Genomic DNA, 24,446 nt, shown 5'->3' on the forward strand with positions numbered 1-24,446 from the left:
ATTCACGCATCGATTCCCTCATTGACTCATCACCCCCTCTCATTTCATCGTAGCTCAACTAGATCGCGTAATTACTACTGGCGAAACGTCGTACTCAGATTGTAAATGTTGTGGCTTGGCTCTCCAACACACCGGTGTGGTGCTTTACTAGTATACTACACTATACACTGCACTACTATACATTACTATTAACACTACACTATACACTATTAACACTACACTATACACTACTATACACTACACTATACACTAGTGCTGTACTAGTGACGAATTGGCCACGTTCTGTTTACGTGAAAACCCTTACTTGTTGGCTGTGTCGGATGGTGGCGGGTTTTAACGACACATTTATATATTTACGCGATCTAACCCAAAAAAACGATTATGGATATTTATTGGTCGTGAAAGCCTGCTACGTGTTAAACTCACACGAGGGAAAGTGGACCAAAAAAGTAGTTTGCTTCCACATCTACTGACGACGAACTTTTGATCAATACCGAATTTATAGAGGTAGCTTGAAAAATGTGGATTTGTATTAGGTTTGAGAACAGGTTTTCCCCTTTTTTCTGGCAACAAAACAGGTGTTGAGATGTTAAAACACCAAACTGAAACCTTTTGCAAAGAATCATGTCTGCATTCACCACATTACTTGTGGTCAGAATGCAAACAAAAAAATACTCTGATAATATATGCATTGTCTTTGCATATATGCAAGCCAATGCATATATATGTATGTTTTTTGGCTTGCTTCCTGCTGACGATAGCATTAGCAAATACCGATAGAAAATATGGGTCACACCTAATCTGCAAAATATCTAGATAACAATGGGTGCTTGCATTATTTTCTAAACGAGCAGTGTCTTATCTACTCAATGTCACCTGTGTACAATATTACGTGCCATTTGATTTAATTAAAGTAACTGACACATTGTGTTTGGGTATTGTACAAGGTGAAGGTGTAAAAGTTATTGGGGAAATATTTTTCAGATGCTCCCCAAACAAAGAAAAACCTCATGTATTGTAGTTAAAGCAGCAGCATTTACTTTTGAAACACATCAAAACGCTTGGCAGTAACATTTCTGCAACATCAATCTTGACATGAAACACATGAAGCATCTTCATGTAACTGGCACTTATACAACAATTCCAATCGTATCTGCGTATTAACCACAATCCCGTGGGCACGCATAATTTTGTACTTCTAATGGAAGAGTTAAAAAATAAATAAAAATATGGTGATAAATCGTATGCAATGAGGTGACAGGAGTTCACTTAGCAAGTGGTAAAGCCATGAAAAGTCATTGTGGAGCAGAGCTTAGAACCATGACTGAGGAATACATCTCAGTTATATTGTCAATATAACTAAAACAGAGTCGTCGTTACTGCAAACACATTCAACTATATCATATGGCTATCGCCCATAGAGAACAATCTGAGCTCCTCAAATGAACTAACACATTTGCCGAATTAGTTGGCATTCAATTAACCCATGATGAAAATGTATTTATACAAAGATATGCCACTACCCGAAACCTTGTTGATTATATCCTTTTTATTTTTAAGGCAGTATTTTTGATAAATGCCTTGGTAAACAAACATCATGCAGGTCCTCTTAGGATCTGAAAGTGGGAAAAGGCTCTAGACGACCGCTGGACCGGACGTGCGGTTTGAGCCGCGCATGAGTTGCTCGGTGGTTCGAGCAGATATGCCGGTCGTGTTAGTCACTCTGTGGGCGAGTGAAAGATCGAGATGATGGGGTCTTCGTGAGTGAGCACCACCAGCACACTGCGGAACTTGTCGATGAGCGTGAGTAGCTGGGAACGCCGCACGTTCTCGTGGTACATGATTTCCTCCAGATGGTGGTATCCTCGGAAGTATGGCAGCAGCCTGCATGAGGCAAGGAGCGAGACACACGTGTCACTCAAGACTTTTAAATTGGGAAGTAACTTAAAGCACTTTACAGGAGACACAAATAAACAATCCATGAGGATAACATAGACACTGACAACAATGAAGGCACAATGGAATATGCAACAACATACAAATACAGCAAAGTAAATACAAAATAGGAATACAATTAAAAGGTTAATGGGAAACTGATATCGTGATAATATGTTGTATCGTGAAACGTGATATCGAATCATGAGAAATTATATCACGGCAATCCCTAGTACCACCGAGTGCTGGAGGCGGTGTTGTGGTCTAACCTTGCGAAGAGCCGCAGATCCTCGGGGTTGTGAGCGGCGGGCACGGCGTTAATGCAGCTGCGCTCGTGCTCGGGCAGGCTGGCCAACAGGTTCTCGGTGACGCGCCGGTTCACAGGCGAGTCCTCGCCGCACGCGCCCAGCTCCACGCTCGACGCTTCGAGGCTGGGACTCGTCAGGGTAAGATCATCGCTGCTCGCTGATGACAGAAAGGTATGAAAACGACTCACATTCGTAGACAACTAAGACCGGAGGCCACAGCGCAGTTACCACTGACGTCTATTTCGGAGCTGGGTCTGGTGGCGCACACCTGTAATCCAGTACTTTTGAGGCAAGGGGCAACTGGACACTTATAATGATGAAACTCTCAAACTTTCTGGCCGATTAAGTGACCAATAGATGGCATCACTGCAATTGGATGTGTGAACCTATCACCTCATAGGTGTGAGTTTTATCCAGGCAGTCTGGTTTTCTCCCACAAAAAAAGTGAAACTGGCCAAAGTATTCCAATGCAGGACACTTCTGAAAAGGTTATGATACTCAGCAATGGTTTGCTGAAAATATGTTTAAACGGTAATGACCCTATGACATGAAACATCCTATTTCGCTAGATTTTATGTCGCGATTAACAACAGCATCAGTTAAAATTAAACAACGAATACAAGGATGTAGACATTACAGATTCTATTTTTCAATGTATAATTGTTTAGTTTCAGTCCTCGTAAAGCCAAACCCACGTGAATAATAATGGATTTAAATTTGCTGCACATTCACTTCCTGCAATTTGGCCGCGGCAGGTCCTCCTCCGCTTACGTGGGGAGCCGAAGACAAGCGCGGTGGGCGCCGAGAAGGCACAGCCAGTGGCACGCGCCGCGCTGCCCGCACACTGCAGCTCGCCATCACCACCACCGCCGCCTCCTCCGATGGAGCTGGCGCTCTCTTCGCCAGCAGGCACCATCAGGCACACGTACGTGTGCAGCTGCATCAGCATCCTCCGCTGCAGCATCCACATCACCGTGTGCACCAGCTGGGTCTGCCGGCAGCCATGGCAAAAGCAAGTGACTGCATGTTCTCGTATGTACCCTGGTGTGCACTTTACCATTCTTTGTTTCCTATGCGTACATCACAGACCCCCGTGTGTCCAAGTTTGCTACCTGAAAATGTTAGTAATGTATGTTGTTGTCCCTCTTACGTGGATTGTGTATAGTATACCTATTACATACCAATGTCTGCCTTCTATGCACCGATTTCATAGACATCCGTCCTCCCTTGCACTAAACAATCCACACAAATCGGCGTGGTCCCGTGGTGAATGGCCTAAGTTCCCCCTTGTATGCCCGCGTGGTGCCATGCGCCCCCAGCGATGACTGCACCTGCTGCACTGGTGTGCCAAGTGGGTTGCGGTGCTCCGCAAGCGGCGTAGGCAGGGAGAACTCGGTCAGGGTGGTGGACAGCTCACACCCAGGGAACTGTTGCGCAAACTGCTCCGAGTACGGCGAGTGTCTGCGCACACGAGTGGTACACAATTACTCTGGAGCGTTCGTGTCGGATCACCAACGAGATAATGTCTGATCACCAACGCGATCATGTCTGGTTCCAAGTCTCAAGGTGAAACACGCAGTCAGTGCCTGCTGACTGGTCAGAGTCCGGCTCGTATAAGCATGCATTGGCTTGTTGTGTTACTCAGGCCCGTGAACTTCAAATCTAGATTTACTCAGGCCCGTGAAGCATATGCCCAGACGGCTGCCATACAGCTTAACCAAAACATGATTTGGAATGCTACAACACATGACTTCAAACAACACACCATAATCCACAGCTGTGTATGGAAGAACAACATAATAACACCCACAATACCACGCAATCCTCCCATCGATGTGTGCGTGTACACACATGTACGTGTTGGAGCTGGGCGACAGCATATAGACGTTGGTCTCACACAGTGGGTAGATTACGGTGGCTTTGCCCCAGTACACCAGGTGCGCCGCCAGCTGGAACACCTGACAGGCACGGGCAAAAAAAAGGCAATTTTCAGCCATCTTGGCCAGCCTTACCAGGAGTTCTAATTACATACAAAAGGTCCCTTTTCCAACAATTTCCAAATCAGGTTGAAAGTGTTTATGCGAGAACTCTGTCTGTCCGTCTGTACACCCGTCCATCTGTCTGTAATATGGTGTCACTCTCATTGGGATGATGCAATATGAATTAAATGTTAGTAAAAGTCATGTTACTATTAGGGTCTTACCCGATATAAAACTGGTCAAATTAATCAAAGGGTTATCCAAGTAATAATAAAACAAGGATGAACTCAATGCCTTTTTGGACAAGGCAATGACATCACATGCCAAATGCGTGCCTTGCGATGACATCACTGTGGTGCCACGTCCCAATGTCACTCGTAATACGTCGTGTGACAACATCTAATTGTGCTGCTCGGAAAGCATTCATCATCAGCCGTGATCGAACTGGCGACCCCTGCGGATGGCATGGCCATTGTGCGCTAACCATTACACCACGGCAGCATCTACACAGCTTGGCATAGCCTGCTCCTATCGCAAGTGCTATTTTCATCGTAGCTGGTGCACGTCCACCTCACCTGCAGCAATGCTAGGTCAGCATCCTGCGCCAGCTGCTGCAGCGTCTTCATGGGTGACGTCACTTTGATGAGCCGCACCAGCGACGGGGAGCTGTCGGCCGGCAGCTGACTCAGCAGCGACTTCTCCTCGCCCAGCAGTAGCAGCGCATGGTAGGGACTGCACGTGGGGCGAAAATATACAGAAAACAGGGAATACAAATCAGGGTGGGTAGGGTACTGTGTGAGGAAGGTGACTGCGTGGGCTGTGATGGGACAGTGTGGATGTGGTGTTGGTAAGCAGTTCAAGAAGGTTGTTTATTTGCAGAGATGGTTTAGTGTAGAAGTGCTATGTGATCGCTTGAATGGGTGGGCACAGGGTGAGGGGGTAGTGGAGAGAAAAGGAGACCAGGTTTGATGAGATATAGTTGTTACGCAATATTTTTTTTCATGCCAAAAAGGTAAAGGTTTGACAAATATGTAGGCTATGATCAGGTGGGCTGTGAATATTCTGGACTTGTAAGAGACATTCTTGGATAAACCATCGAACAAAGATGGTCACTGCATCGCACGCTTTCAGATGCCCTTCTGAGGCCATCTAGAATGCTCTTCCTTCCGAAATTAGAAAGCCACTAGAGCTATGCCCTTTTAAATCAAGATTGAAAACTCAACTGCTTTTTGTGTTGAGTTTGTTGGCCTTCCTCCGCACCTCCGATTATCACGGTTGGCTACGTACGGTGAGAAAGAAGTTCAACGCACATACATACGAGCACCCTTGCACTCACCGTATTGACTTTAGACTCCTTTCTATAGCCTCGGGCGAGATGTAGTTGTTGCTGATTTTGTGCACCTTGTGAGGCAGGCAGAAGCTGACTTCCAGCCAGTTGTTGATGTATAGCTGCACCAAACCTGTGGAACAGAGGCTGGAGAAGGAACACACAGCACGCACTTAGAGAAGCATCTCATTCTGTTCTACCATCATCCAAACGTTAATTAAAACTCACCAGACCCGGTTAAGCAGGGTGCATCTTTTAAAAATATACCCAAGTATAGTGAAATAACGTTACTTTGGCTATAATTTAAAAGACACACCCTGTATAACAACTAAAGATTTCCCCATTTGTGAATGTATTGTAATAACTACTTAACACTATCTGCCCCAGCGTTCCCACTATTTTTCAGATTTTGAATTCTTCTGCTCGCAAGAATGATAACGTTATAAGACGATTCACACAGAGCCACATGTGTTTACAATCGACAAGCCTTCAACACCTCTGATAGGGGCGGTTATTGAATACACGAAAGCACATGGTTCATATTCCACAAGGGGGCAGTCATGTAGCCTCTTGTGCACTTAAGCAATTATTCAGTCCATCCATTCTCTCTCTTGTAACAAGAGTTTCCAGAATAATGGGATTAAAAGACATCTGCGAGAGGAGCCCACCACACCGCATTCCTCATGCACTCTGAGTTGGTCGTGCCCTGCGCGGCAAAGCAAGCTTACTTGTCATAGGCCTCCTTTAGGTCCCGAGCCAGCTTGCTTTTGGGCAGGATGTGGTGGAAGGGAGAAGGCGGAGGACTGCCTGCATGGGCAAGAACACAACAATGAGCGAATTAAAAAAGGTTGCACCCCTGAACACCGCGGAGCGTCATCATGAGACTCTAAAGCAACCGTATTCACGTTCTCTGATTGGCGGCAGAGCACGCAAAACTAACAGCTTGTGGCAGAGAACAGAAAGCACAGCGATGCCGCCCACTCCATTGTCCCCTTCACGCCCTGTACAGGGTGTCTGACCTTTTAGCTGCCGAGACAGGGGTTTGGTCGTTCCACTGTCCCCGATAGGCTGACCTTATCCATTCGGAAAGTTACTCGGGAGCATAGTTGGGTTATCCGATTATTTAAATGATGGATTACTCCACCGATTATCAGCTCGATGACTCAACCGATTACACAGCAGGACAATAGTTACATTAAAAGCCAAACATGTGTGGGCACACGTGCCGCTGCATGGGAGGCGACGGGGCTTGGCTTGGAGACGCCATCGGCATGATCAGCCACGTCACCCCACGTTCTGCAGGCAGCATCGAAGGGCGGTCGCAGTTAGTTTTTATAAGACCCAAGCATTCCATCACAAAAAAAAGTTGTCGACTATATTTAAATGTAAACATTAAATTGAATGGATTGAATCGACCTGAGCTCTACTCCGTACAGTGGGAGGGCGTAGCGGGGAGTGTGTGCGTGTGTGTGCGTGAGCGAACCACACACGGTAGGGTAGTGGTTAGCACACTGCGCTACGGACCTGGTGACCCGAATTCGATTCCCGCCCGAGTCCAACACCAGTGACAATTATCTGAACTGGTCATGGGCCTCCTCTAGGTCGACTAAGCCTCAAAAGTGAGTACCTAGTGCGGTGTGTAAACATCACCACTGGGGAGACAAAGGCGGTCGGGCATGGTGCTGGCCACCCACCCCTCGTGTGCTGTTCCGGCCTTCATAGGTGCCCACTACCAGCACTTGCCCCAACAGTCTGTTAAAGCTGTACAGGAGGATCTCTCTCTTTGTGAGCGAACCGCACCGTCGTGCAGGGCAGAGATCTCGTCTTGCACGGCCAGCATCAGCTTGGCCTCCCGTGTCAGGTACTGGCAGCGCCGCTCCTCATGCCGCAGCGCCACTGCCATGCGTCGCGACAGGTTGTGCATGCAGCCCAGCACCGACGGGTCCGCGTGGGCCTGAGGACCAGGGCCACATAGACATCGCACGCGCACGAACATTTGTAATTGCTGCCCCAAAGTAGAGGGCCTACTTCGGGATAACCAACAGCAGAGCTTGTAAGCAAAACAGAGCTCACGTCCAACACATCCGCTAAACGTTTGGAGATGTCTGTAGGAGGGACAACTGGAAACAGAGCAGATTGTGTATACCTAGGACAAATAATGAAGGCAGACAGGAATAAAAATAAATAAATAATAAGGCGCACGGGAGCAGGCTGGAGTGCGTTTGAAAGCTGAACTTGATAATAAAAAGTAATATACCAATTTGCTGTGACATTGTTGATAAACATGGTCGTTCACAAACAAGAACAAAAAATTAAAAACTTGCAAACAAGCATGGAGAGATGGAAGCTTATATTTACCTTGAACAATCCAAACCTAATATTTTGCTATTTGAGCTATAAATATTAAGACTCAGATGGTTTTGGTTTCATATTAAGGGCAGATTCACCGTAAAATGATAAAACACTAGCCTTTTGCCTGCCAAGGACGGGTGTATTGCACTAAATCTGAAACTTGCAAGCAAAAAGCAGACCGCAACGTGATATTCATTGCATCAATTCGTGTGCAATTTGTAAGGCCGCGGTGACACAAACTTATTTCATTTAAAGGTTATAATTCCTTGTTCATCATGACGTCCTTTTTACTTCTATGTCTCAATAGCGTTACGGAGATCCCGTGACGTAAGGGTTGTAAGTTGACGCTGAGGAGGGGGGAGGAGGCGCCTCGCCCCCCCATGTGGAGTGACGTCACCCACTAATTATTATTAATGGAAGGGGGGTCCATGTGGAGAACGTAACCTGTTCATGATTATTAATGAGGGGGGCTGGTCGACGTAGAGTGACGTCACGCACGGGACACACAGACATTCTTGGCTCATTATAGTAGCACATTTCATGTCTCATGCAAGTTATTTTATACATCAATCCTCTGCTGGTTATTGCATGCTAACTAAACACATGTACGTATAAAATCCCCATCACCAGTGACCCAAGCATCCTGTGGAGTGAGAGGCTAAAGTGGAGTTCTCCTGTCCTCTATATTTTACTGCATTGGTTGCCATGTGTGCCACTCACTCTCAGCGCAAACACCACGTTGAACAGGATCATAGTTGGAGTTTCTCGTTTGGGAGATGGATCTGTCTTGGAAACCTTTTGAGAAAAACAAACTTCACATGACAAAGAACGGTGCGCTAATTCATACAGACACAAGGTATCGCCAACAGTGTAGATTTGTATAACCTGGGTTATTGATAGGATTATATAGCCAATTTACCCGATGATTTAAGGAATTGATTACTCTTATTCTTTGGTTTTTTTGGTAAAGTGACGTAGATAAAAAAAAAACACTATGTAGACTGTAGCCTGGTTCTTAATCGGAGTCAGTGTACTGGCAGTCTATAATGTAGACTGTAGCAATGGTTATTAAGCTGGGTGAGTGTACTGGCAGTCTATAATGTAGACTATAATGTAGACCGTAGCCTGGTTTTTAAGCTTACAAACCAGGCTACAGTCTACATTATAGACTGTCAATACACTCACCAAACTTAATAACCAGGCTACAGTCTACATTATAGACTGCCAGTGCACTCCGATTAAGAACCAGACTAAAGTCTACATTAGTGTTTTTTATTATTTTTATTTTATATTTTTTTACTTTTATTCACTTATTTTTATTCTATCTGCGTGACTTTACTGAAACCAAAGAATATGAATTCCTGCAGTCACGAAAGTTTTAAGTCAAAATGTATTACTTGACTGGATATCGGTCCGCTTAGTGGACTGATTGGATGACATGTAAATATATTGAAGAAGCCTCACCCCTCTTCTCACTCATGCTGCTAAAAGTTTGGTGATGGGTAGGGCTTAGTGACACCATCGGCATCATGTCACGTCACGCTGGGTGTGGCCTCTGGGGGTTTCCTACCTTCGACAGGTAGGATGTGGGGGGCAGCAGCCATTGTTAAGAGGGCCAATGTTATCGATCACAAAAAGGGTAGTCGATGAACTGACTTAATTGACCAATCTTCCGACTTCTATAGGATTACTGCAGGTTCAACAAAGGTGAGCTTTTACAATCACCGTTAATGTTCGTACGGGCTAGGCTTTGCCTCTACTTGGCTGAACAAACCTGTGGCAGCTGCGAGTGCTGCAGGAGGGTTGGGTGCCCCACGAAGAGGACATTGTCAATCTTCAGCTCAAACCGCTTGCCACACAGCTCAGACTTGGGCGCCAAGATTGTGGCCAGAATAACATCGGAAAACCTGCACGCGCGCCAGTGCACGCACGCCAGCGCAAAACGCGTTGAAGGGGCATCCAAGCAGGGGACGCTCTCTCATCAGTCGGAGACGAACGCCCGTAGACACTTTAACACAACTGAGATGGAAAGATATTTTAAGGCATTTAGCAATTATTGTTATTCATATTACAGCTTATAAAACATTGGTTTCACCATGGTATGTATTATTATAATCAATCTTCACCAATTACTGTTAACCTATTATAATAGCTGGAACAGGAAAAAATATGCAAAATACATTATGTGGATAATCAAGTACAGATGTACTCTTATATCAGGTATGATCAGAACAACATTTTTTTGCATTTTGATTTTAAAAAAATAACGAGGCAGTGAATGGGTGAAATGCATTAGTGAATGATGAGCGTGGCTTACTTTTAGGAGATGCAGAGAAATAAAAGGTTTGGCTTTTTAAATCGGCGCACACTTACAATCAGCAGTGTGCATAAAATCATCCAGTGCTTGCGAGGAATCGAGTACAAATTGAAGCCAAGCGAAATGTGCACAGCTCAATCATGATGATAAAAGTGAAAATCTTTCACATGCAAGCATGAATTGCATGAGCTTTTAAAATAGCGCTCGTTTATCTCTGTACAATGTTTACCAATGCATTTACATAGAATCCCCAAGCGTTGTTTTTTTTTTACTCTGGGAGACTAATGTGTACCGTGAGGTAAACGGTCTCATCAGAGGAAAGCCAACGCAGTTTCACACTTAAAGACTCCAACATCTCACCGTGCACAGCTACCCACCGAAAATGTGAATTACATTTTTTTTAAGAACAGCTCACCTCGTTCAATACAAGGGGCCCTTATTTTAGTGTGGATTTCACTCTGCTCTTCTGTGCACTTTAAATGGCAACTATTGCTTTGTAGGCTCTTATACAATGTTTGAGATTTACCTGCATTTCACAGGAATGTTCGTATATATATGATTTTATTGTTACAAATTCGCTTCTAAAATGTTCCTTTATAATTTATGTTCTCAACTTTTCCCCTTAATAATTTCCCCAAATACAAAATTCTCCCTCCTCGTTCTTAATCACCACTCCGGCTCTGGAAATACTCACCGAACCAATACTGTATTAGTGATTTTAGTTGTTGCCAGCTTTGCGCTAAACCTTTAGGGCTGTGCTTGGTATCTTTGATTGAAAAAAAATCAAATGGCCCACCTTATTGAACAGCAACTTGAGATACAGGTGCATTTAGAAACATTAACAAAAATGCTTAATGCACGAGTCAAATCCACATGGAACTGTACGCTCATCAAAAAACTCAGTAATAACCATATCACCTAGTGAACCCAAATTTGTGACACACACACATTTGAAAGGTGGACGTGAGACTGGAAGAATGAAGTGTGCACAATCGTGTAACAATTCACGGCCAAAAAGTGCATCACCAACGCCCTGTGCAAGATTACTATTTTATTGACTAAAACCAATCAGGTTTATTCTGCAATTTTATTATAATTATTGTACTGCAATATGATTATAATTGTTTAATGTCTGATTACATAAGACAAAATAATTGTTGTTTTATGACCACTGTCCGATAGAAACATGTGAATGTAGCAAATGTGTTGCCAAAAAATGTCCTTTCCACCGTAACATTTGAAATGTCATGCCATCTTACCTTTCCTACTTAAATAATCCAGTTGATCACTCACAGGTTTTGCAAAACACGAGGGTGATATTTAACAAATACAAATAAGTGAGTTCAGCTGCATCTGTAAATCAAATAAAATCATGATTACCTTTGGGATCCGTGCCATTCTTATCCTGCAAGGCAATCCTAAAGGTGCTATGTTTCACATATTCTGCAGTAGTCACACAGTAGGGGTTAAATCGATATGTATAACCTCAATTGAGAAAATTGTGGGTAAATTTTCAAATGTGGAAAGTTTGCACGGTGATGCCCGCACATATCATATTGCTCAAACATAATTTGCCTACTTAAAAAAAAGTGTACAGTGGGTAAACAAATTTGCCCCATTCCATGGATTTCTACGGACAATGGTGATGTTCAAAAAACGAATTCTGAATCATTGTAGGCAGCATTGGAATCCGAAGCCTGCAATTAGTCTCATGAGGACAAAAATTCAGGCAGAACCACGCCTGGACTCCATTTAATTTGGGGCAAAGGTACTTTTCAGAAGTTTGAAACCCCAAGTGTAGAACATCGCTACGTTTTCACAACCTTTAATGTTAGTTCTGTACCTACACTTGGAAGTGGGGGGGGGGCCTCCAGGAAAATATTTTGCTTTGAATTAAATGAAGTCCAGTTTTGGCCCTGTTTGAAGTGCAGCGATTGACGAGAAGGCACATTTCTGAAGGCCGGCATCTTACCCTGCTACCACCTGCTCATCACTCTCACTTACAGAATCGGTTTGCTCTCTGAAAAAGGGCATTTGTGGACATGAAAAAACAGCACAAGCAAAAAAAATATTTTATGTGTTTAGCAATTATATAAAAAAGACACACTAAGCGATCATATTTTACGAGAAAAAATGACAACGAATGCAACAAAACTGTAACAAGTGACGGCAAAACACTTAGCGCACACTATTTGTTAAGTGTCTCCCAGGCAACACGTTGTTGCATAGCAACCATACCTCACGTCTCCGTCCTGGTCCTCGGGTTCGCTGGGTGTGTGCAATGCAAACGGGCTCCTGTGCTTGCCTGCATCATAAGCCACGAACAATGAATGACCCATTATATTATTCACCATCCCACCACCATTCATGACAACGGATGGATGTCCTGGTGGCTGGCACGACTGCTGGCCAATTTGCAAAAGTTCAATTTGGTTATCTGGATACCGAAATTCACCACCGTGACCTTTGAAGCGCACATTAACAACATTTAATTGACAACGATTTTGTGGTAAATAACTAACATTAATTTAGCAGACCTAACGAGAAATGAAATAAACACGCTTAGCATACTCATTAATGGGACAGTAATGCAACTTAAGTTGCAATTCAGATAGTAAATCAGTGAAGGTTACTGCATAACAATGAGTATTTTATTTGGATTGGTAGTTACAATACATGACAATCTGTCGACTGAATAACATCTTAATTGTACAGCAATATATATTTAGAGAAATACACATGTGTTTTCGGTGGACAATGGCCGAATAATTATGCTTTTCTAGATTACAGTCGTCTTCATCATTATGATGTCCATGTAGCAGTGGCCCATCAACAAGGTGGTGATGATTGTAATGTTTGTGATCATGATGATGGCGAAAATAGGTGGTGGTGGTGATGGTAGTGATGATGGCGGTGGTGATTATGGGGGGTGGTGATAATGTGGGGGGCTATCTTGAGTGTGTGCCGATGGCTGCGGTGATGCTGATGGCTATGATGGTGGTAGTGGTGATGATGGTGGTAATGATGGTGAATTGCTTGGTTATGATGGATGGAATGATTGCGTATTGATGGCTGTGAAAATAATGGTGGTGCTTCTGCTTGCCTTGATGATGTGATGATGGATGCGATGATTATGTTAGTGAAAATGGAAGTGATATGATCGCTACACATGTGTTGTTAATCATGATGATCATGATGATGGCTGTGGTGGCGATGATGATGATGATCTTGATGAAGGATGTTGTTCACGATCGCAAACTCACTAGTGGCAGCCTGAAACTGCTCTTTCTGACGTTGGAACGGGTAACGAAAGAGCAATTTATTGCCCCGACTGCCCGAGCTCACGAGAATGACGCTTATTGGACTTGTCTGATCACCACCGGCCATGGTTTCACACAATTAAAGAGCGTGAACCGACTCAAAGAGACATCGCCCCACGACCACCCCGACACACAGAACACACACAACGCCTAACAGCGCATCGCCATTAACAGTTAACTGTGCACCTCCCCGCCCCCCTCAATTGTGAGTACGGCCAACGAAGGCGTTTGCAGCCTGCGAGTTCTAAACAAGTACGCTTTCACGAGTAACGCCTGACATTGCTGCTAAGAGCTGTGGCGAAGCCCGGTCACTTTCCAATCAACGGAGGCGAGCGTGTGCGACAATCGCGCAAATCGACCGGCGCTCGTTAGGCCCAGGCTTTTTACGGCTTTCCTGCGCGGCCCCCCCCCGCCACGCGACGACGGCGGTGGCTCGGTCGGTCGGTCGGTCGGGCGGGCCAAACGGGGGTCGCGGAATGCAACGCAAACGCTCGACGAGAACGCGTCCCGCCAGGGATGAGTTAATAACAAAAAGTTAATCTTTAATAAACGGCGGCGATTAATACGGAGAATTATAACGCGTTGCCGCAGACACAAATCGGGACGCCGCGAAGGGAAACAGCCCCCGGCTCAACACAAACACGTAGACGCCTTGTGGCGACTTAGTGCAACAACAACAACCAACAATCACAAGGGCCGTGGTTTTACTGGTAGGAACCTTGTAATTCTAGATTTGTAATTGCCAAGTGGAATGTTTGTACGTCTGGGAACGGCTAAACAGCAAGTATATTCGCATAGGGTCTAAATGTGCCAGGCCAATTTCTTGTTTGAATGACTAGCAAAAAAGTTCACAAATTCGTCAAAAACACTTCCTTAGAAAGAAAAAGTATATAATCGGCGATGTTTTGGGCAATAGTTCTTCCTCACAGCGTATAGTGGTCCCAGAGAGGAGGTAGTTATTGACAAATGTGTTAAGAATATTGTTTTTCAATGTTTGATTGTGCACCACTGATAACGCATTATCATCAAATAATGTTTTAACATTTTCTTTTTTTAATACGGAATGCTTTGCTTTTTATGGAAGGAAATACGAGTACTCCATTAGAACATTGACATCTTAGGACCAAGCCATGATCTGGAAAAGGTCACTGGGTTTAGCAGAGCTGTTGGGAATATTGCATACAACCAGTGTGGCAACACACGGGGCTATTTCAAAACCATAGAGCTTAGCACGACGTCTTGAGGCAAAACCCATGGGGATTTTGATGAGCAAGGGTGTTGAGTAATGCAAGCTCTGCTATCTGAGTAGTTTTGAAACAGTTTCTTTCTGTCTGGAACATGTGCACATTACTATATTGCACATTCATGCCCCCTCCTGCAGAGGCAGCTGCTGCTGCTGCTCTTGATGATTACTATGGTACAATATTAAAAGTATGACTATTCACAAAACATTGTTACTATATTAAATGGTGTACACTCTATGTTAAGTGGGGTGGTGTAGTAGTGGTTAGCACGGTAAACTAGGGTTGTTGTTATCTTGTGATCTTCGCATCACCGGGGGTCGTAATTAACCGGTTAAAAACGGTTAACGGCTTGAACACTCACTTTGTTTCAACTTTGAATGCCGTGGTGTAATGACAAACAACAATGGGCTTGCAAATAAAAAGTTCGACAGTTCCATTCAATGTCACGGCACAACACATGTATACTTCCACGCTCTAACCAAAAAGCCTTTATTATGGACATACACCACATTTAGTCGATCGTGTGTGGTGGGCTGAAATGAGGGTACGCTCACTCTCTTGCAACATCATCTGGTGAGCATGGAAAAGTACAATACACCACAGTCCTCAATTTCCCTCGAGTTCCCTCTAGTGAAGTCCATTTCGTCAGCAGCGGCGAGAGGGTGCAACATGACATAGTTACCATGTGGAAAATTGGTCCAAACGTGTGGTTTCCAAATGGCACTTCGTACAGCCCCTCACACTTATTCAGCTTTACACTCCTAGAAAAATTAAGTCCAATGTAAACCATGCACGTTTAAGTGTTCACTCACACGATGGCAACTGTCACTTGCTCTGCACATGAAAGCTCAAGAATACAAAAATGCAAACGGCCTGGTGGCCACTGAAAGGGAAGATTGTTGCACGGTATATTGTTTAAAATTGCATATTTTGTGTCGCCATATTTTGTACGTGCAGAACGAGAGCTTTTCTTACAGTAGTGACTAACAACTGACATGTTCATAATCACACTACGTGCTAACGTTTTCTATCCGTGAGGGCTATTTAACATTTTTCGCAATCTTACGTTTAGGAATTCTCCACAGAAAAAAAAAACGTTATTTCAAACATTTAACGATTCACTTTAATGTACTGTATTATTGAATTAAAAGTCAGTAACTACAAAAAAAAGTTAATTCAACAATTATTTTTTATCAGTAATAAATGTTTACCTTGGATACTCTTTCATGGCTTTAATCCACATATCAAAACATAATTGCATCCTCATCTATCTTATATACAGAGAAGATACCGATATTGCCAATTGTGGCTTGATATTCGCGATCATTTTGATAAGGCATTGCCAGCAGCATTTCCTCTATGTATTTCAAAACAATAATTAATAAGCGAGATAAAGTACAATTACGCAAGTCCTAAGAATGTTTGGAGGGTATATAAAGCACCAGTGCACTGCAGAAGCTCATAATTTCTCAGAGACAGCACTAATTTGACCTCTGATGCGACTAAGCTTAGGCATAAGCCGCTCAATTGCTTCCATAGATGTCTTAGCGACTCAGCCATGGCTTGGGCTTGAGGCTATTGAGCATTGTCCCCATGGATGGGACTAATGACAAAATATGAAGCAAAAAATGCGTCTCACTGCTAACAAAGACAACGTGAGTTCTAAAGATGAGTTGGCACATTGAAGGCTTAACTAAACCTCAATTCTGTTACATCCACTGCGGTTGCTTATATTTACCAAACAGTTCCTCAGTTGCTCTGCATAAAAAGTTGACTTTGCACAATGTAAAGGACGCTTTCACAATATAATACTTTCCAATAAAGGACACTGACATCTGACTGCAAATGTGATTGTTTCATTACTGAGTGTGTTTCTGGTGTACATTTGGGACAAAACTTATGGCGATGAGTTAGTTTTACATGTTATTATGACATGTATATTAGAAGATTTTAAACCATCACATCCTCTAATTAAGACGTGTCTATAATTCGACGCAACTGAAAACCGGGCTTAAAAAAATGTAATTACATACTGTCCTATGATGGCAGTTATCAAGCAAGTAATATACTTTAAATGCACACTATTTTATCTAAACAGCACGAGCCTCAAAGATCCCAATCGACGTCGGTGATCTGCTGTTATACCCCCGCGCAAACCTCGTGCCATATGGCCAACGATGTTTCGGAGTCTCTAGCCCGAAGACCTGGAACCAGTTACTACCTTGAGTGTGAGCCTGTTTTGCAACAGACTTAAGTGTTGTTATTCCAAAGGGCTTGCTACGTGTTATCAGCGCGGACTGGACTCATAAGAGTGTCCTATAACAAGTATTCGGACCTACTTACTCCGTCGATTGTACGTCGCAACTACGGTCTTGGTGTCAGTCCACTGGAAAATTTAAAGTCAGTTTCCGAAGTCTGTATAGACAGGAGACACAAAAAATATGTATAATATGTAACAAATTATTTTTTAGGCAGTACTTTTAATGATTTGTATAATTTAATGCATTAATCGTTGAGTTTCAATTTTTTACATATAGTGTCATCAGTAAAACAACATTTTTTAGTTGAACATGTAATTTTTTAAGCAAAAGTGATGTCACACATCGTTAAAATGGCGTCGCGTTGAGGCAGTTAATGCCATGAAGCCAGTGGACGTGACATCTCTTCCTGTGACCTCAAATTTCGGAGAGACATAAAAAAAAGCAAATACATATCCCGAATTGTTTCTGCAATCGAAAACAAATTCCTTCACTGAGCAGTAGAGACTCCTATCCCAGTATAAGTGGATATCATTGGCTTACTTTCATTAATTCCATGTTTATCAAGGACGAATTCCAGCGTATTTGTTTAACGAGATGAGAACTCAAGAGACCCGGATTAATCTAATTTGCAAGAGTGACCTGAATCACCAAAATGACAACAGTAAAACAGATCAAATGAAGTAAAATTATAAATCAAACAGAAATCAGATTTTAAAAAACAGCCGCTTCACGTGAGGAATTGAAACATTGTAGAAATACAAATAATGCATTCCCTGCAGGGCAAGTCAGCTTGATCAGACTACTTTTAAAATGATGATAGTACAACTCCAAGATAAGTCAGAGAAGCACCAAACAGACATAGGGTGACCATTGCTCCTATATGTTAACAGACGAGGATACAAGTCATATGCAAGTGAAGTTTTCATAATCGACAACCCACAACCTCCACTCTACCAGACGAGGTCGTTAACATCTCCCCACCGCGGTTCCCTCTCCCCACTGCCGCGCCCAAGTATATGTTCTATTTCCTATGACAATAAAGTGGTAGATGGGCACGAAAGCTCTGCCTTATTGTTCGCAAGGACTATTCAGCTCATCGCTGTGATCTCTATAATAAGACAGGGTACCTCTCACTGTATAAACGAGTGCAAAAATACACCTTGGTCTAGGTTTGTCCTTGGTATAACAAAAATAACATGTAATATTAATAATGTAAATGCATATTATTATTACAATAGCGTAATAGTAACAATGAAATACACATTATAGAAGATAATAATTAACTAATGCATGGTATACTATTGTTCAGGCTGACTTTTGGTGGGTAAACATAGCCTGATCGGAAATAATTACAACTCCATGGGCATCTTTGTCTTTGTTTGTACAGAAAGTAGCTTGGACCGGTTCAGATGTCACTCACAAGTGAGGTTGGCCCTCGCTGTCAATTGAACTGACTTCTCACCGATTGACCATAATCTAGTCTCAAATCTGATTGTGAATATTTATTTAAATATGGAGACTAACGTATGTGATCCAAGATAGTTGAATCAAACTCAATTTTATTGTTTTATACGTTAACTGCATTTCATTTTTCAGAATGTAATAGTTTGTGAATGTTAATTCCTTATATTTCCTCTATATTAAAAACAATCAACTCAATGGAATTACTGGTTAGAAGTGCATACGACTGGAATGATGGCCTTAAAAGCATTTCATTTCACAATTACGTGTACGTGCTGCAGAGCAATCGTTTCAACACGATAGCACTTTTTTATCTTGTTATTTCATCATGACTGATATTTCATTGGATCTGAGCTTCATCTTATGTTTGACCCATTTTTACATCGTGGATAACATATTATAGACGTTATTAACAGCAATGGATGACAGTAATTTTTTAAGAACATGATTCACATTGATAGTCATCTCAAACAATGTTCCCGCAGCTTAGGAAATCACATGAATTGTTTGGGCATTGCTTCTAGTTGTACGAGATACATTAGATCCTTGACTAAGCACATTTAAGATTGGGTAGATCACCATCGTCATCAAAAAATAAGGGGAATGCCAGTTGAGTAACCAACCGCTCCCCCGCCCCCCATACCGATAGACTTCGGTATATAAGGAAACTCAAAGCAAGTGTCTGGCACAAGCGATTTTCAGACCTTGCAGGACTGCCTTGATCTGCCCATCAACTACCATGCCTATTGTCGACTCTGGAAGCGTTGGGGCGATCTCCGCCGCGGAGAAGTCCCTCATCGTCAGCGCCTGGGCCCCCGTGTACGCCAAGTACGAGGAGGCCGGCGTGGACATCCTGGTGAAGTAAGTCTGTGCAGCGGCGCTGAGCAAAGTACCATTTTCATGAACCGTGCTTTTACTTCGAGCGTTTACAAGAGAATTGCGGTATTAGCGATTCTCACAAATGTCCTGACTCATCACGTCAGGATCAGATGCACAGTGCAGGGACTACTTGTAAATTTGTAAAACATTGGTCCCATCGTTTATCAAGGAGCCATGCAGGAATAACTTTCAGCCGAAGCAAGTGACAGCTGTATTTACGTAATGTTTTTATTATTTTCGTGCAACAGGTTTTTCGCCGCCAACCCCGAGGCCCAGGCCTTCTTCCCCAAGTTCAAGGGGCTCGACTCGGCCGACAAGCTCAAGAAGTCTCCCGCCGTGCGCTGGCACGCCGAGAGGATCATCAACGCCGTCAACGACGCCGTGGTGGCCCTGGACGACCCTGCGAAGCAGAGCCTGCAGCTCAAGGCCCTGAGCCAGAAGCACGCCCACGAGTTAAACGTGGACCCCAATTACTTCAAGGTAACACTATTGCCCTCCTCACATCCTGTGCAAAACGCATGAATTCTGTGGCTGAATTTTCTATTTCAAAACCAATTTGGGCATCTTTGGTTAAATAAAATGTTCATTTTTTTCAGTTGAAATATTACGCAGGCCTCTTATATTCCCCAACCTGTCTACCCACCAAACTAAAGGGAACCACCAACTGTTTTCACATGTACTGTGGTTAACTCGATGTATTCTCATCCCTTTTCATTTCTTGAAGGTCTAAGGCCAAACAAGCAAACTAATTGTCCTGTAACCTTCCAAAAGTCGCTTCCAATGAGACCACATTAATTTTGGAGTAGATTTCAAATCGACATGCAAAGTTTTCCAACTGTTATAATGTGCAATGTTATATTGTAATTCCCTGTAAAATGCACTCTGCTCCACAGGTTCTGGCTGGAGTCATTTCCGACGCAGTTGTCAAGAGTGGCGATGCGAAGGCTGCTGTTGATAAGTTCCTGAGCCAGGTGGTGATCCTGCTCAAGTCCGCCTATTAAACCGCAGCGCAGCCCAAGACTCTGCACCTCCTTCAGACGACCTCCGCTTTCCTCAACGAAGTTGATAAAGATACAGAATGATTAGCTTTTGCTATCGCTGTACGCAATGTTTTCCAGATATGTGGTAACTAAACCGTGTTGTGCATAAAACATGGAATAAAGATACTTTCTCTGCAATTCACATTGCTTGTTTGTTCATTTGTTCCTTACGGTCTACATTAACAGTCGAGGTTATTGTTGGGGCTGGTGTCCTACACGAACCAATAAGACTAAGATCCACCGTATAGCCTGTAACAGACTTTTGGGATAAGTGCTGCTAGTGAGCGCCTATGAAGGCCGGCACGGCACACGAGGGGGTGGGTGGACAACACCACGGCCGCCTTCGTCTCCCCAGTGGCGGTGTTTACACACCGCACCAGTTGCTAATTTGTGGCTGAGTCGACATAGGGGAGGCCCAGGACCGGTTCAGATAATAAGGATGCTTCACCATGCTTGTCAGCATGAGTTGGTCAAGGTGGGGATCATAGAAGTACAATTGTGTTTGCAGCACGTAGTCCTTTACAGCCTATAACACCTTTTATGCATGGTCATCCATTACGGCGCTATCCAGGCTCCATTCTGCTCAGCATATGAGATCTGGTGAAATCGGGAACATTTCACGTGATTTGGTCATAGGCTAGCAATACGGTAAGATACATCCAATATTATAAATCGGTTTGTGAAAGTTGGATTCGAAGACACAAAGGCAACGCACACAAACAACTGCTGAACACATTAACCGTGTCAGAGTTTTGCCGATTACATTCTAACGAGCAATGAAAACGATCTCGTACATGGAAGAAAAAAAACAAATACAGTATTCAATAGAGGTGTTTGAGCCAGAGGTGGATGTCTTCCCTCTTATATCGAGCCACAATAACGCCTCTTCGTTCACGCCAAACATCCTCGAATGGCAAGGTGCACGAGGGCAACGCATGCCAAGAAACCCCAAAGGAACAATTTCCATCAACAACACCCACAAAGTTGCATGCAACCCGCCACGCGAGTCCACGGGGTTCCAGTCTCCCAGGTGTGTACATGTCAGCCCCTTATCACTGCCTACCTTAGAGACCAATTCACACCTTAATTGGTCACTCTGGACACTCTGACCATGTCATGGTCCACCTAATTCCTGCATACAGGCAGAAACTAAAGCTCTGTACACTTGCTGTGAGGACATTTAAACAGTGGACTAGTGAGGCTATAGAGGAATTGCGGGCGTGCTTGGACTGTACTGACTGGGATATGTTCACGACTGCTACCAATAGTCTGGATGAACTCACAGAGGCTGTGACGTCGTACATCAGCTTCTGTGAGGACTGCTGTATTCCAACACGCACCAGGGTGAACTTCAACAACAACAAGCCCTGGTTCTCAGCAAAGCTCAGAAGGTTGAGGTTGGAGAAGGAGGAAGCGTTTAGGAGTGGGGATAGAGACAGATTCAAGGAGTTGAAGAACAGGTTTAGCAAGGCGGTGAGAGAGGCTAAACGATTGTACTCAGAGAGACTAAAACACCAGTTCTCTGCTAACGACTCTGCTTCTGTCTGGAGAGGGCTCAGGCAGATCACAAACTACAAGCCCAGAGCCCCCCACACCACTAACGACTCCCGCCTAGCCAACGACCTGAACGAGTTCTACTGCAGATTTGAAAGACAATTGGACTGTCCTGAACTACCCCTTCCCACCCAAGAGGCCCCTATCCCACCCCACACTACAGAGACAACTATCTCCATTCAGGAGGGAGAAGTTAAAAAACTTTTCAAGAGGCAGAACCCACACAAAGCAGCTTGGCCGGACTCTGTCTCTCCAGCCACCCTCAGGCACTGCGCGGACCAGCTGTCTCCAGTGTTCACCAACATCTTTACCACCTCCATGGAGACATGTCATGTACCAGCCTGTCTCAAGTCCTCCATCATCATTCCAGTGTCCAAAAAGCCAAGGCCAACAGGATTAAATGATTACAGACCCATCGCCCTTACCTCCGTGGTAATGAAGTATTTTGAGCGCCTGGTCCTGGCACACCTCAAAGCCATCACAGACCCTCTACTGGACCCCCTTCAGTTTGCCTACAGAGCCAACAGGTCTGTGGATGACGCAGTTAACATGGCCCTCCACTTCACCCTACAGCATCTGGACTCCGCAGCATCCTACGCCAGGATCCTGTTTGTGGACTTTAGCTCGGCTTTTAACACCATCATTCCTAGCCTGCTTCAGGACAAGCTCTCCCTGCTGAACGTGCCAGACTCCACCTGCAGATGGATCACAGACTTCCTGTCTGACAGGAAGCAGTGTGTCAAACTGGGATCACAAGTTTCTGCCTCCAGGTCAATCAGCACCGGATCTCCTCAGGGCTGCGTCCTTTCCCCTCTGCTATTCACCCTGTACACCAACAGCTGCACCTCCAGTCACCAGTCCGTCAAACTCTTGAAGTTTGCGGACGACACCACCCTCATTGGGCTAATCTCTGATGGGGATGAGTCTGACTATAGGAGGGAAGCTGACAACCTGGTGACCTGGTGTAGCCAGAACAACCTGGAGATTAATGCTCTTAAGACCGTGGAGATGGTTGTGGACTTCAGGAAGAATTCAGCCCCACTCACCCCCATCACCCTGTGCGACTCCCCAGTCACCAATGTTGAGTCGTTCCGCTTCCTGGGCACTATTCTTTCCCAGGACCTCAAGTGGGAACTGAACATCAGCTCCCTTATCAAGAGAGCTCAACAGAGAATGCACTTCCTACGGCAGCTGAAGAAATGTAATCTGCCAAAGACAATGATGGTGTGCTTCTATACAGCCATCATTGAGTCCATCCTCACCTCCTCCATCACCGTCTGGTACGCTGCTGCCACTGCCAAGGACAAGAGCAGACTGCAGCGTATCATCCGCACGGCTGAGAAGGTGATTGGCTGTAATCTACCAACCCTTGAGGACCTGCACACGTTGAGGACCCTGAGGCGAGCGAGGAAGATTGCGGACGATTCCTCGCACCCTGGACACTCTCTGTTCCAGCTACTCCCCTCCGGCAGAAGGCTGCGGTCCATCAAGACCAAAACCTCACGTCATAAAAACAGTTTTTTCCCATCCGCTGTTGGCCTCCTCAACAAGGCCAAGGGCTTAAAATGACTTTTACACTTAAAATGACTGTTACACTTACTATAACATTTTATCTACATAATTACACCTTTCCACACTTACAACGTGTAATCTTATTTGTATTTTTGTATTTTAAGATTGTTTAATACGGCTAATTAACATTTTACATTTCGCATTTTATAAGGTCTACTTATTCATAATTTTAAAGATTTTAGCCCTTTAGTATTACTTATACTTTGTAACGTTAGTATAGTTAGAGTGTATACCTTTTATATAAGTTAAGATTTCTACTTGTTCAATGTATGCACCGTCCCGCCATAGTGAATTCCTTGTCTGTGCAAACTTACATGGCGATTAAAACCGTTTCTGATTCTGATTTATCAATTTCAACGTTCATTCTACAAAGTCCCATCACTTGGGGAGAAACACGAACAACATTCTATATTACGGCTGTACGCCGTATGGACCTGGAAACTAACAATGTCCCTGTACAAGAATGCGGGGTAACCCGTACAACGTTTCGCTGTGATGATGCTGGATGCAATCACCAGCGAAACGTCACAGTACTCAAAATTGTAAATTATGTTGATTCACTCTTCAACACATCGGTGGGCTAAAGTAGTGAACTTTTTGTCTTTTGTAAACGTGACACATGTTTTACTGTTGGGCCGTGTCGGGTGGTGGAGGGTTACGACACATTTATAAATAACGCGATCTTACCCAAAAACCTTTATTATGAATAATAGTGGTCGCGAAAGCCTACGTGTTAAACTGACAATATTTGAACCAATTGTCCATTCTGCGAGGTATCGCTAACCAGCGAGTAACTTGCAAAGCGAATAAAAAACAAAATTTAAACGAACGCTCAGCACGCGTGACGTCATTTGTTCGCTGGTGACTTTTGTAAGCCACATGGTTTACGATCGAGGA

The 24,446-nt window shown here is 44.0% G+C and overlaps 2 protein-coding genes across 3 annotated transcripts; one reads left to right on the plus strand and one right to left on the minus strand.

Annotated features, from left to right (window-relative positions):
* Positions 1-1,015: 1,015 nt before the first annotated feature.
* On the minus strand, positions 1,016-14,657 carry NPRL3 (NPR3 like, GATOR1 complex subunit). Of its 2 annotated transcripts, XM_078605181.1 has the most exons (14): positions 13,482-14,657; positions 12,457-12,523; positions 12,191-12,238; positions 9,676-9,808; positions 8,622-8,696; positions 7,350-7,503; positions 6,278-6,356; positions 5,559-5,696; positions 4,798-4,954; positions 4,095-4,201; positions 3,575-3,704; positions 3,015-3,234; positions 2,205-2,400; positions 1,016-1,884 (listed from the first exon to the last, which is right to left on the minus strand). In XM_078605181.1, the coding sequence occupies exons 1-14, from the start codon at positions 13,603-13,605 to the stop codon at positions 1,719-1,721; spliced, it is 1,794 nt and encodes a 597-aa protein (XP_078461307.1). In that variant the 5' UTR covers positions 13,606-14,657; the 3' UTR covers positions 1,016-1,718. The 2 variants fall into 2 exon arrangements, with proteins under 2 accessions (XP_078461307.1, XP_078461308.1); XM_078605182.1 differs by lacking the exon at positions 12,191-12,238 and having other exon boundaries at positions 13,482-14,655.
* Positions 14,658-19,150: 4,493 nt separating this feature from the next.
* On the plus strand, positions 19,151-20,565 carry LOC144726451 (globin-1-like). Its single transcript, XM_078605183.1, has 3 exons — positions 19,151-19,365; positions 19,632-19,863; positions 20,277-20,565. The coding sequence occupies exons 1-3, from the start codon at positions 19,244-19,246 to the stop codon at positions 20,382-20,384; spliced, it is 462 nt and encodes a 153-aa protein (XP_078461309.1). The 5' UTR covers positions 19,151-19,243; the 3' UTR covers positions 20,385-20,565.
* Positions 20,566-24,446: the final 3,881 nt, after the last annotated feature.

The sequence above is a fragment of the Lampetra planeri genome, chromosome 23 (genome assembly GCF_965212315.1).
Source record: "Lampetra planeri chromosome 23, kcLamPlan1.2.h2, whole genome shotgun sequence".
Classification (NCBI taxonomy): domain Eukaryota; kingdom Metazoa; phylum Chordata; class Hyperoartia; order Petromyzontiformes; family Petromyzontidae; genus Lampetra; species Lampetra planeri.

What these genes read in the sequence shown, in the direction of transcription:
- NPRL3 (XM_078605181.1), bottom strand. Translation starts at nt 13,605, where the DNA reads ATGGCCGGTGGTGATCAGACAAGTCCAATAAGCGTCATTCTCGTGAGC. An exon ending in AGCACTCGCAGCTGCCACAG is followed by an intron (nt 8,697 to 9,675) that starts GTTTGTTCAGCC and finishes TTTTCTCAAAAG; the next exon opens with GTTTCCAAGACAGATCCATC. An exon ending in GCTTGTCTTCGGCTCCCCAC is followed by an intron (nt 2,401 to 3,014) that starts GTAAGCGGAGGA and finishes TTCTGTCATCAG; the next exon opens with CGAGCAGCGATGATCTTACC.
- LOC144726451 (XM_078605183.1), top strand. Translation starts at nt 19,244, where the DNA reads ATGCCTATTGTCGACTCTGGAAGCGTTGGGGCGATCTCCGCCGCGGAG. An exon ending in GGCGTGGACATCCTGGTGAA is followed by an intron (nt 19,366 to 19,631) that starts GTAAGTCTGTGC and finishes TTCGTGCAACAG; the next exon opens with GTTTTTCGCCGCCAACCCCG. An exon ending in TGGACCCCAATTACTTCAAG is followed by an intron (nt 19,864 to 20,276) that starts GTAACACTATTG and finishes TCTGCTCCACAG; the next exon opens with GTTCTGGCTGGAGTCATTTC.